The sequence below is a fragment of the Mytilus trossulus genome, unplaced genomic scaffold (genome assembly GCF_036588685.1).
Source record: "Mytilus trossulus isolate FHL-02 unplaced genomic scaffold, PNRI_Mtr1.1.1.hap1 h1tg000122l__unscaffolded, whole genome shotgun sequence".
NCBI classification, from domain to species: Eukaryota; Metazoa; Mollusca; class Bivalvia; order Mytilida; family Mytilidae; genus Mytilus; species Mytilus trossulus.
In genome coordinates this window covers 2,396,853-2,412,901 of record NW_026963298.1, presented here as the reverse complement: position 1 = coordinate 2,412,901, position 16,049 = coordinate 2,396,853, and the positions used below count along the sequence as shown (strand labels likewise).

The 16,049-nt window shown below is 32.6% G+C and overlaps 1 protein-coding gene across 1 annotated transcript in view; it reads right to left on the bottom strand.

Annotated features, from left to right (window-relative positions):
• The window catches only part of LOC134700111 (BMP-binding endothelial regulator protein-like), a 48,696-nt gene that overhangs the window by 21,734 nt on the left and 10,913 nt on the right, over nt 1-16,049 (bottom strand). The window contains exon 2 of the mRNA XM_063561484.1: nt 12,252-12,334. Within this exon, the coding sequence (XP_063417554.1) occupies nt 12,252-12,334 (83 nt within the window). The remainder of the gene's footprint in view (nt 1-12,251; nt 12,335-16,049) is intronic.

Here is a 16,049-nt window from a genome sequence, read left to right as displayed (position 1 = left end):
CTTTAGCAAAGAGTGTATGCATAGTGTATGATAAAATTAAGTCTCCGACATGTAAAATGAGAAACATTTCCAACGAAAAAAAAAGCATAAGAGTATTGAAAAAAAATAAAGAGGAAAAATTCAAGACTCTGATTTAAATCGTTATTGTGTCAGACGAAAAAATAAATGGTAAAAACAGACCCTTCGAATTAAACTGTAGTTCCCGGAGGTAACTAATATGTTTGTCTAATGCATATACGAAATTGTATCCAGACATATTTACATAATATTAACAAACAAAGTTAGAATGTAAGAAGAAAAAAGCCGCCATTTAAGATCAAGCAGAAGATAATGTCTGTTACAGTATGCAAAATATGGGGGAAAAACATTAAATATGGACATCATATTTGTGTATTCGGAGATTTAATATACTCGGTACAATGAATATCACCGGTGTAAACTAAGACCGACGATTGAAGAAGACATTCTAAAATTTAGTTTCGTATAAATTGAGTCCATATAATGGGTTTTAGATCTTGATAAACTAAAGTTCTAAAATTCATGCACAATCATGAGCACTTAAACTGCGTCTATGACCAAAATTACCAAATATTTATGAGCGTATAAAATTTATTTAATCGTCTCATAAATTTAAAAATGGTAGGCTGAGGTTATTTTTCTAAAAATTCGGAGATAAGGGTATCGTAAATCAAGACCCTTATAAAATATGAATATTAATTCATATTTAAAAACATAGACAACGGTTGTATTCAGTGGTAATAACGAGACAAAATGTACACATTAAAATTCGTAACTAAATATATACGGCAAGATGAGAATATATGAATTCATATTTCAAATGGGACATGTTAACAATAGTTATGGTTAGCGCGGAGTGGTAATTTAAGTAACTGATTATACTTATTACAATGAAATGCTATCTCACACTTGTATCAAAGCTTTGGTGGTCGCATGTCATAGCAGCAATCGGTGGGGTAAGAGGCGGGACCACGGTACTCAATTTGTTGATCAATTAAAGTTTTCAACATTTTTATCTCCTCTCAAAAAGAGATAAATAATTAGTATTCCATGTATATAAATACTGTTTATAAAACAAAATTTAGCAAACAGGAAATCGACAACCTTTAAAATTATTGAATGTCAACGCTGTCCATCTTTTATTAATTGGTCTATTAGGATTATAAAATAAGAAGATACTAGGAAAGGAATGCCAGGTAGACAACCCTCCACCAATAAATGGTCGGTACTCTCTACCAGAGGTTTTCTCCAGAAGATTGTATTTATGGAAATGATAATAATCTTATGAATTATTCACTTATTAGTAAAATATTTTTTTTATCCAAGTAAATGTATCAATTATTTATGTGTTTGATTTGAATTCATTCTTTCATTTTCAATATTATTTTCCTGATATAAATTATTGCTGCATTGAAGACATGTTGGTGACCTTCTGCTGTTGTCTGTTACACATATGGTCGGGTTGTTGTCTCTTTGGCACATTCCCTATTTCCATTCTCAATTTTATTGTATCTATAACACTTATTATTTTAACGGTATTTATTTATTTTTAAGGCTTTTTTTTAATATGTTAGTTGGGTCCTTGATGCTTATCCTCACATATCTATCTGTCTACTGTTTCGTAGACCAGAGTTCGCCATTTTCATCTGTGCAAGTCCGTCATTTATGAATCTACAATTATTCATAATCACTTTGCTATCTTTGGAATTTTCTTATCATTGGGCAGAGAAGTACCTGCAAGTTATGTGCATGTATATACTTTTAAATTCTTTAATTGCAGGGTTAAACAGAGTGACTGGACAGGAGTTATTCAAATACAGGAAGTCGGACCGGATATGACGTAATGACGATGATTGTCAAATGAAAGGAATGCTTCTTACCGTCTATTACATGTCGGTTGTTACCTCCTAATTTAGAACATAGACCAATCATTTACAGGCTACTCAATGAAAATACAAAGTATATACTTCAAAATTCAGTTTTAAATAATTATACTAAGAAAAAACTATTAAGACGCAACTATTTAATTTTGAAAGGACAAGTATAAAAAAATATTTGAAAAGATGGAAGAAGTATCTAGGTATTATAATACTTCAATGATTAGAATAACTATTTCTCCCGATTAAACTAACTGTAAAATATCAGTGACAAGGGAAAGTAATATAATCATTTAATTTGTATAAACAGTGTCTCTTTAACACACTTGTAACTGAGTCAAGAGGGCGGCATTTTGTTCTTGATTGCTCACGCCCCATGAGGATCAATATCAGAGAGAGGTTTACAATTTATTAATGGGTAAAAAAAAGACTGCATTATAACATAGGATTTAAATGGTGTTGTAGTATTAGAACAGTAGTGTCAATACATTATTTATCTTTTCTACAAGTGGTCTATCATTTTTATTGTTGTTTCTCTTGTTAAAACTAAAATATCAATTTTAAAAAGATTAGGATTGAAAGTTTGATTTAGGTAATAGACTCGTAAGGTCTGTAGCGACAGACAGTAATAAAGTATATAAAGTTTGTTGTAATAATGTCTCCTCAATAAAACTTCTTAAATGGTTCGACAGCACTTAATCAGTGTATTGACATGGCTTTGTATGTTAAGATAGGAAAAAATACCCCAGAGGTACCCTAAAGGTAAACCGCAAATGTTTTTATCACTTATCATAGCAGAAGTTCATAACTAGTAATCTTAAGATACATTTATTTTAATTTTACTTTGATAATTTGATAGTTTTCCATTGTTTTAACTGGATTTAGTTTTAAATTATTCCATTATTTTAACTGGATTTAGTATTAAATGATGAGTTTCATATAAAAAAGTGGATGGGGTATGATTGCCAATCAGAAATCTCTCCACAAGAGACCAAAATGATACAGAAATTAACAACTATAGGTCACCGAACGGCCTTCAACAATGAGAAAATCCCATACTGAATATTCGGCTTTAAAAGGTCCCGAAATGACAATGTAAAACAATTCATGTGTTGTATTAATGTTAAAGAAGACAGATTAACAGCATCCCGATTATTTACAAAAATCCGTGACAAAACATATCTAATGACTGAGGACTGGTGTATATCACAGCGGTAGTTGTGGTGCTTAACAAGCCAATTTATATCTGTTTGTTATGCCTCAGCCAAGTTTTTGTTGGGGTTCGTGTTGCTTAGTCTTTAGTTTTCTATGTTGTGCCTGCTGTAGTTTTGTTTGTCTGTTTGACTTTTTATTTTTGGCCATGGCATTGTTAGTTTATTTTAAATCTATGCGTTTGACTGACCCTCATGTGTCTCTCGTCCCTTTTGTGTCTTTCGTCTCTCTCAGACAAACACGTGGTCCATAGAACCACAATACAGGTGATAACTTGATAAATAGTATTTTTATAAGATGATGTGTTTAATCAATATACATATTCATGTTTTTTCCCAAATTGAACTGGGATATTTCAAATACTAATCAAAAATGTACAACCGTTTTTTTTATTTCAAATTTAAAACCGTTATAACCGTTTTGAGTCCCCTTTCAGCTCCTCATTTTAAAGTCTGATAATCAGGGGTTAGACAAGGACGCCGACTCTGATGTTTACTTTTTGTCACTTAATAGTTTTTAAACTAGATATCAATAGCCGTATAATGTAAAGCCATGGCGGTGTTCGACAGGTTTCTATTATACAAGCAAAAGTTTAGCCGTCGACTAGTCTCGGTAGGGTAAAAATAATAGTATTTAATATTTATGATACAACGCTCGCATAATTTGGTAGTTCGGATGAAAGATAAAGTATGTTTTATTTATTTAATGTGCATCGCTAATTTAACCCCACACGAGCAGCTGGGAGAGATTAAAATGGGGTTTAATATAAATCTACTTGCTATTTGTTTATACCCCGATAGGTTAGTATATGACATCATGCGTCCGTCTGTTCGGTGCCGTCCGTATGTCTATGCATCATAGGTTAAAGTCTTTATTTCAGGTAATTAACCATGTAAGTGTGATAATATTAGAAACTTATTACACTTTTTCAATGTGCTATTAGCTTACGAATTATTTTTTCTTTTTTTTTTTTCTTAATATTTTCTAAATCAGATTTTGACTAGTTATCGTCAGTAACGGTTCAAAAAGGGTCAAATTGCGAGCGGTGCGTGTTTGCCAATCAGCTTGTTATGTGTGTCAAAAAGTCTTTCCGTATCGCTTAGTTAATACCAGAAGTTTATTATTAGTCTGCTGATATTAGTCTGCGGAGTAGGTGTATTTGTTTATAAAATAAATTTGTAAATTAACTTTTTACAATTTATACAATTTTGAAAATTCCAATCAAAACCTGCCTTCTTAAAGACTGAAAGTTAGGCAGTTTGTTTTGTTTTAGACGAGTTTGTTTTATAAACTCATAGTTCAAACATACGATTTGTATACAAAACTGATGACAAATTAATTTGTAAGATCAAAACAATTTATAACTGTCTCCTTATCATTTGTCAACATTCCTATGTAAATTTACACAAATAATTTCGTTTACCCTCGTATTAAAGCGATCATTTATAACCGAATAATGAGCCAAAATAAACAAAACAGCTAAGTATCAATCGTGTATTCCGACTCGTGTCGGAGATTAGCGATCATTAACGAGGTTTTACGGTTACATTCGGTAAATTATCATAGGAGGCGCTTATCCTGATTGAAATTTAACAAAGTGAGAAAGCAAACATTCACATTCCAAATAATGGAGTTTATTAACCCGACTCTTGACTTTCAACTTTAAAATATCTTGGTAATAAACTACATAACAAAAATGTTAGAAAATCAATAAAATTATTAATGATGTCAAAAATGTTTTATTGTATATTTGATTACGAACAATGTCAAAACTAGGAGTGAAGTTAAACGCTACGGCCATGATTAAACAGAGTTTAATTTAAATTTGTGCTAATTACACAAACAAATGTGTCCTATGACATTCAAGATTTGTTATTTGGTCTCCATAATACAGGTATACGATCATCCTCTCCAAACCTGTTTTGTTTTCTGATATGTTCTGTATGGTGTATTATGATTCTGCTTGTTGCATGAGTTAACGCACTGGTCATTTTAAAAGAGAGAGTGTTGAGTTCTCAAACACTGGACTGACCCTGACAAAAAAGCATCTATGCAAATGTGTCTTGGAAAAAACCTTATGAAGGATCCTTACATGTGCAACTTGAAAAATGAAGTAATGCACGTATTTTAGAAAGAAAAAAATACCGTACTAGTAATGATTGATTGGTGGCATTTTAACGCTGCGTAATCCCACGAGATTTATGTCACGCAGAACCTGTTTATACCAAATAAGTAAGGTCCCAAAAAAATGTTCAAACGGAAACTGCATATATAGTCGAATGAAAGCTGTACATTTAGATAAAAACTGAATAATAAACCATAAATTAATTGCGTCGCATATTGGGTACTTACTAAACTTAAAATTAAACAGTTTGAGGGGTATTCGGATGAAATGAATACCTAATCATATATCATATCTTTCAATGATATGATAATACCATAAAACACCTGTTCAAAATCAGAACTCAATTTTGTTAATGGAATCTTTTTCTCATACAAATTCCTGTCATACCGATTATATCTATGTTACAAAGACTCGTAAAAGCGCCATTGTTAACCCGGTTCTCAAAAGGCCAATTTCACATAAAGACCCCGTTTTTTGTCAGTCAACCTATTACGTGAAAGGCCATACTTTATCCCATCTCAATCCTACTCAAGACAAAGCTTTCTTTTTGTAACTGCACGAGTTGAAAGTCGTCTGTGTTTTTGTCTTCGGTGTATTATCATTAAGACATTTTGATAGTTTGAGTACCACTTTATATTCTCTGTGAAGAGCCATCTAAACGTTGTGTCAACACAATTAGATAAGTCTGAACAGACGGGTAAAAATAAACAATTGTCCTTTTAAGGAGGTACCCAGCAGTTTGGATAAATATCATGTAGTTTTACATTTTTGATTTTTCATTTCAACATTATTTTTTTCAAATTTAATTCATTTTAAGCCGGTAAATTTCATTATAATTTTCCAAAACAATTGTCTTTTGAAAGAGGTACCCAGCAGTTTGGTTAAATATACTGTGGTTAAACATTTTTCATTTTTCATTTCAACATTTTTTTCTAAATTTAGCCACTATATTTCTGTAAAATTGCCGTTTGGTTAAGTATCTTGTAGTTAAACATTTTTGTTTGATTTTTCATTTTAACATTTTTTTCCAAATTGAGCTACAAGCTAGATTTCTTTAAAATAGTCCTTTAATGGAAGTACTCTGCGTTTTGGTAAATATCATGTAGTTCAACATTTTTCATTTTTCATTTCAACAAAAATTTCCAATTTATTCATATTCAGCCACAAGATTTCATTAACATTTCAAAAACAATTGTCATTTGAAGGAAGTATTTAGCATTTGTTTAATTATCATATAGTTAAACAATTTTGAATTTTCATTTCAACATTTTTTCCAAAATTAGCCACTTGATTTCTTTAAAAATGTTAGTTAAAGGAATTACTCAGCATTTTGGTTGATTATCGTGTAGTCTAAAAAAATTTTATTTCATTTAAACATTGTTTTCCCAAATTTATTCATATTCAGCCGCAAAATTGCATTAACATTTCCCAACATAATTGTCATTTGAAGGAAGTACCCAGCAGTTTGGTTTAATATCATGTAGTTTTGATATTTTCTAATTTTCATTTCAACATTTTTTTCAAGTTTGATCTATATTAAGCCACAAGATGTCAAAATGTCAAATAACCCAACTTATTAATAAGTTCAAATCAATTATATTCTTTAATTCAGTAATGTTATAAAGGTTCTGATGTATTTAAGTTGTTTTTTCCGTATACCTCTTCAGATATTACAATCTTTACAAATGTTCTGCTCTTATTGGTATATTTATGTAGATTAGACCGTCTGTTTTTCTGTCACTAGTAATTTTGGGGCCCTTTATAGCTTGTTGTCGGCGTCAGCTAAGGCTCAGTATGATATGCCGTACATTGACCTAATGGTTTACTTTTTAAAAATTTTCATTTGGATGGAGAGTTGTCTCATTGGCACTCACACCACATCTTCCATTATCTATATATCTTTCTCATAGAAACATTTTTAAAGAAAATGTTCATCGACATATTTGAAGTACAACTTTATAGTAAAACAAGACAAGGTAATTAAAAGTAATGTTCAGCAATAAGATGCAAACAAATGTTTAACATACACACATGCATATCTTCATAAAAAGGAAAGTCGAAATAAAAAGTTAAAGTGCGACGTTTTGTTACCGCTTATGAAACATGTAATGAAATATAATAAGTTCTGCTATATATATTATTAGTCCAAAAAGGTTAAATTCTTCTTGAATTTCAGGTTTCACTAGTAGAATCATAACAGTATTTATACCTGACGGAATAATTCAGATAAACATGGATAAAATGTTTTTCAGTCTACTTAAACAAAATAATAATAATCAGAGGAGGATTAAAGTTGACATGAGGCTCGCCACACCATGCATGTATTGAGCTACAACTGACCAGGAAACAATTTTAACAGCATGAATGAACGTATGAAATGGCAACATTGAACCAAAAACTAATCTCCAGGTCAAGCTGGGAGCAACTTTGACATACCGAGGCTCCCGAAATATCCAAGCTAGTTTAAACTCCTGTCTTGATACCAGAGATGTGTGTGAGAGGGTTATAATCACCCTTCTGATGTACTGCCATTTTTAGCATCACGAGTAAGGATCGAACTCGGGACCTTCAGCACTGTGGCCATCGGTCTTAACCACTAGACCACGAACTCACACAAATGCATGATATCATTGAGAAGCTTAATATTTCTTTAACAAAACAACGTAATTAAAACGTTGAGCTGATTTTACAGATTTACCTCTCTGAAATGTTAGGTACCACATTAAAACGTTCAGCTGATTCTTAAAGAGTTATCTCCCTGTAGTGTTATGTACCACCTTAAAGTACGCATGACATTGAAATGTAAACAATGACACGAATAAAATATCATTGTGAGATGAAGCATGCTTGTAATTGATCACCATAACCAGTCAACAGTAACTGCCAGATATAAACGCTGTCAGTAGGGAATATTGTTTTTAACATATTAATTGATTTTATTTTTTTTGTTTATTGTGAGAGAATATTATTGACATTTATTGCCAGTTCCAAATTTCTTAGTTTAAAAAGGTGGATGTTATTTGTAATGCTAAACCGACTGTAACCTGTAACGACTTATTACATTGACTTTATTATCAAGGGCACAGGTTGCATCTGCGAAGCGGGGCCTGCTTTTCCTTGCCAATGATATGTACTCATTCTCCGTGCGTTTGTATAGGGTTCATCATGGTAAATCATTTGTTTCGGTGTTATGTGGACGATTAAAATCGTAAGCTTAAAACATTTTCTTTATACCTGCCTTGATTGAAAGCTTATCTCCATATTTGTTTTAATTGCGATTGTTTGTGGGCTACCGTTTCCATATACATGTACATTGGAAATATTAAAAAACACATGTTTTATCATTGCCAATGAAACAAATCTCTTCTTAAGACCAAATGATATAGAAGTTAGCAGCTATATGTCATCATACGGCCTTCAACATTGATCAACACATATACCACAAGGTACACGTATAAACGACCCCATCGTATTTTATTCGGAGTGTTTATCTATTCGTCCTGTGTCTTTTGGTCATGGTATTCTCAGTGAATCGTCTTGTGTCTTTTGGTCATGGTATTCTCAGTGAATCGTCCTGCGTCTTTTGGTCATGGTATTCTCAGTGAATCGTTATGTGTCTTTTGGTCATGGTATTGTCAGTGAATCATCTACTGTCTTTTGGTCATGGTATTTTCAGTGAATCGTCGTGTGTCTTTTGATCATGGTATTCTCAGTGAATCGTCCTGTGTCTTTTGGTCTTTGTATTCTCAGTGAACCGTTATGTGTCTTTTGGTCATGGTATTCTCAGTGAATCGTCTTGTGTCTTTTGGTCATGGTATTCTGAAAGAATCGTCCTGTGTCTTTTGGTCATGGCATTCTGAGTAAATCGTCCTGTGACTTTTGGTCATGGTATTCTCAGTGAATCAACCTGTGTCTTTTGGTCATGGTATTCTCAGTGAATCGTTTAGTGTCTTTTGGTCATGGTATTCCCAGTGAATCGTCTAGTGTCTTTTGGTTATGGTATTCTCAGTGAATCGTTCTGTGTCTTTTGTTCATGGTATTCTCAGTGAATCGTCTTGTGTCTTTTGGTCATGGTATTCTGAGTGAATCGTCCTGTGTCTTTTGGTCATGGTATTCTGAGTGAATCATCCTGTGACTTTTGGTCATGGTATTTTCAGTGAATCGTCCTGTGTCTTTTGGTCATGGTATTCTCAGTGAATCGTCTAGTGTCGTTTGGTCATGGTATTCTCAGTGAATCGTCTTGTGTCTTTTGGTCATGGTATTCTCAGTGAATCGTCTAGTGTCTTTTGGTCATGGTATTTTCAGTGAATCGTCTTGTGTCTTTTGGTCATGGTATTCTCAGTGAATCGTTCTGTGTCTTTTGTTCATGGTATTCTGAGTGAATCGTCTTGTGTCTTATGGTGATGGTATTCTCAGTGAATCGTTCTGTGTCTTTTGTTCATGGTATTCTCAGTGAATCGTCTTGTGTCTTTTGGTCATGGTATTCTGAGTGAATCGTCCTGTGTCGTTTGGTCATGGTATTCTGAGTGAATCATCCTGTGACTTTTGGTCATAGTATTCTCAGTGAATCGTCCTGTGTCTTTTGGTCATGATATTCTCAGTGAATCGTCTAGTGTCTTTTGGTCATGGCATTCTCAGTGAATCGTCTAGTGTCTTTTGGTCATGGTATTTTCAGTGAATCGTCTTGTGTCTTTTGGTCATGGTATTCTCAGTGAATCGTTCTGTGTCTTTTGTTCATGGTATTCTGAGTGAATCGTCTTGTGTCTTATGGTGATGGTATTCTCAGTGAATGGTCTGGTGTCTTTTGATCTTGATATTCTCAGTTTATCGTCCTGTGTATTTTGGTCATGGTATTTTCAGTGAATGGTCTTGTGTCTTTTGGTCATGGTATTCTCAGTGAATCGTCTTGCGTTTAAGACTGATGAGTATCCCCCTTTCTTTAAACTGAGACGGCAGTTACGACAATTGTTTTTACAAGTGTTAATATATTTACTACGCGTCCGTCAAGTATTTTATGTTACATAATTTTGTGACTTGATGGGGGTGTAAAATATCTCATTATGTTTTATTGCTTGTATTATGAAATAATTGATCACAAAAGATGTCAGTTACGTTCGAATAGGTGTGAAATAGTATCTATGTTTTTTACATGTGTCTTGTTTGATTTATATGAATACCGTTTCTAGACATAATTTAGACCGTTTATGCTAATTTTTACATTGCTTAATTTGACGAAAAATTATTATGGTAAATATGCGGGGAGGTATGATTGCATGTGTCTTTTAAGTTGTTTTGGCGCGCCTCGAAAGACAGAAAGACAAATTTACACAAGACAATACATATTTATTAGATTTGTCATGCAAACAGGTTGTTGACAATTGCGTCAAGTTTTCTAAAGCCGAATATCAATTCTGCAGCAAGCAGAAAACAAAAAGATAAAAGAGAATTTAGTCCTTAGTGGACAAGATATGGGGGTAGGAATTTGGGGTACCAGGATTTGGAAAATGTAAAATCAGCCCTGGTAGGAATCTTGTCTAATACAAAAAGCGTAAAGAAATAAACTAGAGTTGTCCTTTGAAAAAAAATATTAAAACAGTTGTCCACTTAGCGCTCATTTTGTTCAGTACATATGGTCAATTAGAACTTGGTAATACTCTTGTATCTTATTGTATACTTCATTAGCGCATGTTGTTTAATATTTCCAGCGCATCGGGATTTTATTGTAAGTTTTAGTCTCTGCGCACTTTTCCTATAAATCAGATCAAGAAAATATGATAGTGCGTTTAAATCTTATTTTATGTTTTATCATAAGCACATGCTAGGGGCAGCGGGATCTGATTGTATGCTGTAGTCTAAGCGCACTTTTTTTCAACTTATGGGGTCAACACGAACTTGATAGTAGATTGGAATTTTATTGTAAAATTTAGTCTAATCGCACTTTTTTCAATATTTAAGGTCAACATAAACTTGATAGTTTGTTAAAATCTTATTGTATGTTTTAGCCTACAGGTTTACTTCTAACAAGCAACCCTTTATTTGCACTTAAGCAAAACGAGACCTATCATTTTTCACAAAGATTCTACCTAAACAATCTTTTATGATATAAAAATTATATTAATAAGTTCAGTGCGTGTAAATGAATTGATATTTTATTGAGTCACGTAGCAAATGGTACGATCTAAAATAATCGTGGAAGATTAAATACGTTGTGGTATCTTATGCTTTGATAAAAGGTGCACATATTTTGGTATTCTATTGTGAAAGAGAAAATTAACCCTGTTGGAAACTCATTATAATTGTCTGTTTGGGCGAGAATCTAATTTCGTCATAAAATGACTTTCTGATCATCGGAATGACGGTCACCCACGTGCAACAAACCGACGCATTGCAATGACCCTAATTTTGCACTTCCATTTCAACAATGATTTTGTTTTTCGCAATTTTTCTTTCTATTTTCTTTTAAGACAATGCGTATTTAAATTGCGCTGTAATATATAAATATAAAAAAAAGAATCAGACAGTTGCGTGAAATCTGCAGATTATACAATTTCGAAATGAAGATTTGTAGCTGCGTAATTCAATTACAACATATATTAAAATATATTTATGTGATTTATAAATCCTTATGGCTTTTTCAAGATTTAGATAGGGAGGGTCGTCTTAACTGAAGGTTTTAAACTCTTAACTGATAATGATTTAAAACATATTAAGTTAAAGAAGAGAAGAGGGAGATCATGTACTATATGTACTGCATACAGACTAAAATAAACAAATAATTTCCCCATAGGCGACAATGATAGCATTTTTTTTTTAGATACATACTTTAGAATGTTGAAAAAGTGTACCCAGGGGCGGATCCAGGCATTTTTGAACAAGGGTTTCTATATGTTCCAACTACATATATCCCCATTAAAATGCATTGATCGTCAAAAACGAGGTTCCAACCCTTGGAAAGCCCCATAAGACGCCCAACCCCCCGCTTAATCCGTCATTGGTGTTTAAATCATATCAACACTTACCTTACAAAAACACCGAATACACGGACCCGTAATTCCTTCTATGTAAATGTCTTCTCCTTCCGTATCACACCGAGATATGGTTCCTACAAAATAAAATCAATGTAAATCAAAATGGAGTATCTTTTTTAAGTAGAATTTTATGCGACTGGCATACAAGAGAAAAGATTAGTTAGCAATAAAACAAGGCTTTATCCACCATTTTTCTACATAAGAAAATGTCTGGAATATGACAGTTGTTATCCATTCGTTTGATGTGTTTGAGCTTTTGATTTTGCCATTTGATTAGGAACTTTCCGTTTTGAATTTTCCTCGGAGTTCAGTACTTTTGTGAGTTTACTTTTTCAAAAGGACTTTTGTTAAAAAAAGGGATTAACAACAAAATACCAACGAACTTTTAAAAGGGGAAGTTTATTCAAACTTACAAAAATCAAAAGTAAGGTCTTATCACTTAGCACAATCGATTGAAAACAATTGCCATACTCCTGCCAGTATGCATGAAGACCTTACAAGATATTCGTCTACATTCCCGGGATACCCCTTTATGTTTATTTGTTACGACATGATATATTTTTCATTAGACGTTTTAGCAATCAATTTTATACACTGTCGTTGCGTACGATGTTAGTACTATTTATGTTGTAATCATATATATGTGCTATAATCGAGATGACCTAAACTTTAAAAAGAGGATGTGGCATGATTGCCAATGAGACAACTCTCCACAAGAGACAAAAATTACACAAAAATTAACAACTATAGGTCACCGTATTATACGGCTTTCAACAATGAGCAAAGCACATACCGCATAGTCGGCTATAAAAGGCCCCGAAATTACAAAGTAAAATAATTCAAACGAGAAACTAACGGCCTTAGTTCTGTACAAAAAATGACATGTTTTATGCATTTACGTGTTCTTTTTATATTTTCATCGACAAAACTGTAATATCACTTTCTTTCATTTAAGTTAGTAAATTTTTATTAATTTTCAAATTTTCACATTTTCATCCTTTAAATTTTGTTTCGACAAAGTAACAATCAGAACAATATCAGAATGTACATTTTTATATTGTAGGTCTTAAATATACAGAAAAATAACTTCGTCGTATGTTAACTCAATCAAGCAATTCATATTTTTGCCTGATTTAGCAAATTTTAAATGAATGTTAACTGACAGCCATAATCGGTTATTTAGTAGTTCGTTAAATAACTTCTTTATAATACATCGACATTTAAAAAAAAAGATTGAATGAAATATTTTAAAATTGAAAAATGCGTTAAATAACACAACGCAGAACAGCATGAAATAATACATCTATTTAAAAAAATAAATATGGTCTTTATATTTCAGCAATATATCATATCTCGATCACTCGCAAGCTTATAGACCTTATAGAGCGTCTGGTATTTCGATACATATTTAAAAAAAATATATATATATATCTTTTTCAAATTAACGATGTGTAAGCCTGATTTTGTGTTTGCCAATTGTTAACTTTTTTCAAACGATTATTGTGTTTTATTTTATTGCAAGTTGTGCATCGGGATAAAAAACAAACATGTAAAATACAACTTTGAACTTTAATTTTGGGTGAATGGTTTTTCATTATTCAGACTACAACAATTTGTGTTTCCAATTTTAAAAGCGATTCTCAAAACAAAATAGATTGCATTTACTTATACAAAGATTTAACATCAAGTAAAGGCGATTCTCAAAACAAAATAGATTACATTTACTTGGTTAAAGATTTAACATCAAGTTAAAGCGGTTCTCAAAACAAAATAGATAACATTTACTTGGTCAAAGATTTAACATCAAGTAAAAGCGGTTCTCAAAACAAAATAGAATACATTTACTTGGTCAAAGATTTAACATCAAGTAAAAGCGATTCTCAAAACAAAATAGATTACATTTACTTGGTCAAAGATTTAACATGAATTATGATTGTAACAATCCACAAGAAACAAATTGAAATATATGTAAGCAACTATAGAGCAATATACAGCCTTTAGCTGAAGGACGCCTCCTGGTACGGGAGTTTCTCGCTGCATTGAAGACCTATTGGTGACCTTCTGCCGTTGTCTGTTCTATAGTCGTGTTGTTTTCTCTTTGACAAATTCCCGATTTCCATTCTCAATTTTATTCAATAAGCTCCGCGTACAAGACAAAAGAAAAAAACAATTCAAAAACAAAAACTAACGGCCTGATTTATAGCCAAAACAATAAAGATAGAAAAAAAGTCAGACAGCAACATGAAATTGCCACTGAATCAAATAAAGGCTTCTGGATTAAGCTAAGAACACAGAGAGTGTTACAGGGTTAAGCAAGTGTGTGGGGCTCAGACCCCTACCCCTTTAACGACAGGGAAAATAAATACTTTGGCAATTCAATGCCTTATTCAAAGAGCTCCGGAAAAACAAATTTAAGAGAATTCAATTCAATTCAAAAGCGAAAACTAATGGCATCATTTACGCAAAATCAATAAACGGTAATCAAATATGACAGACAGCAACCAAAGCGACAACCACTGAATTACATGGCGCTGGATTGGGACAAGTACATATAGAGAATGTGTCTTGGTTTAGCGTGTGTGTTGGGGTTCAAACTTCCGCAACAACACACAGAAAACAACGCAAATTACACAGAATTGCAGGTTTTTGGTTGAACCAGCGTGTGGGGACCCAAACTTCCCCTAAGATAGTGGCGTAACATTACAACATGAAAGCAAACTGATAAAGTCATTTTGAAAAGTCTATGGAATGTAAACTCTAACAAATGATGCTCTTGTTCTACTGATGAGTGTCCTATAACGATCAGATACAGAGAATATGCACGCTCCTAGCAATTGTTTATAATATATACATATGCTTCATTACGCTAACGTTCTAGAAATGCCTTTTCCTCATCCTTTTTACAAAACATAAGTCATAATGAGCTCGTACCGCAACGTCACCATAAAGATGACTGCATCTTTCATATGATAAATGTGTTTTAAATCATTTACAAATGAAGCAAACATTCTTTGCTTAAAATATACCCTGAAGAATTAATTTTAATGCAAAAGCGATGAACATTTATCATAAGGTTTAACATTCGGTTGGTTAAATAGTATGTGAAACTTAATACATTACTTTGAAAAGTATAAAGATTTTCATCAAAACTTTAACAAAGTAGTTTGTCCCATTTCAATTTGCCTGTCCGGATAATAGGTTTTCGTGATCGATTTCCTTTTTATATTTTGACATTGTGATGGTAAAGTGCTGATTGTCTGTCATGAAACACCTGGTTATCACCTAGTCAATCTATAAGGTAAAAATGATAGGTAAGAATGGATTAAAGCGAGGCTATATGTACTCATTAAGAACAAATTCATGATTAATGTATGGGGACAATTTGATGATATGGTAAAATTCTCTTACAATAAACAAGGGGGACAATCTACGAAATCTTTATATCTTGTGTGGGTTTTTTTTCTTAAGTAAGCAAGGTTAGTCCGTTAATTTGACGAAATGTACGGACTTACCCGAAGAACGAAATGGACTTGGATTATATGATTGATTTATTCACGCTACAAATTGTTAAAAATTGCAATTCACAAATTCCCCAAACTTATTCTTTTCATTGTCTATGGACTTTTAAAAAACGTTTTCGAGGTGGCTCAATTAAATAAAATCAGCACTTCACTAGTTTGAAAGTGCTTTTTCTGGAGTAGCTGTCATCAAGCCTTGAAGTCCTTGAAGTCTTCAAACTTTCCAGTCAGTTGTTTATATCATTCTCCAAAATCAACCAATCAAAATGCT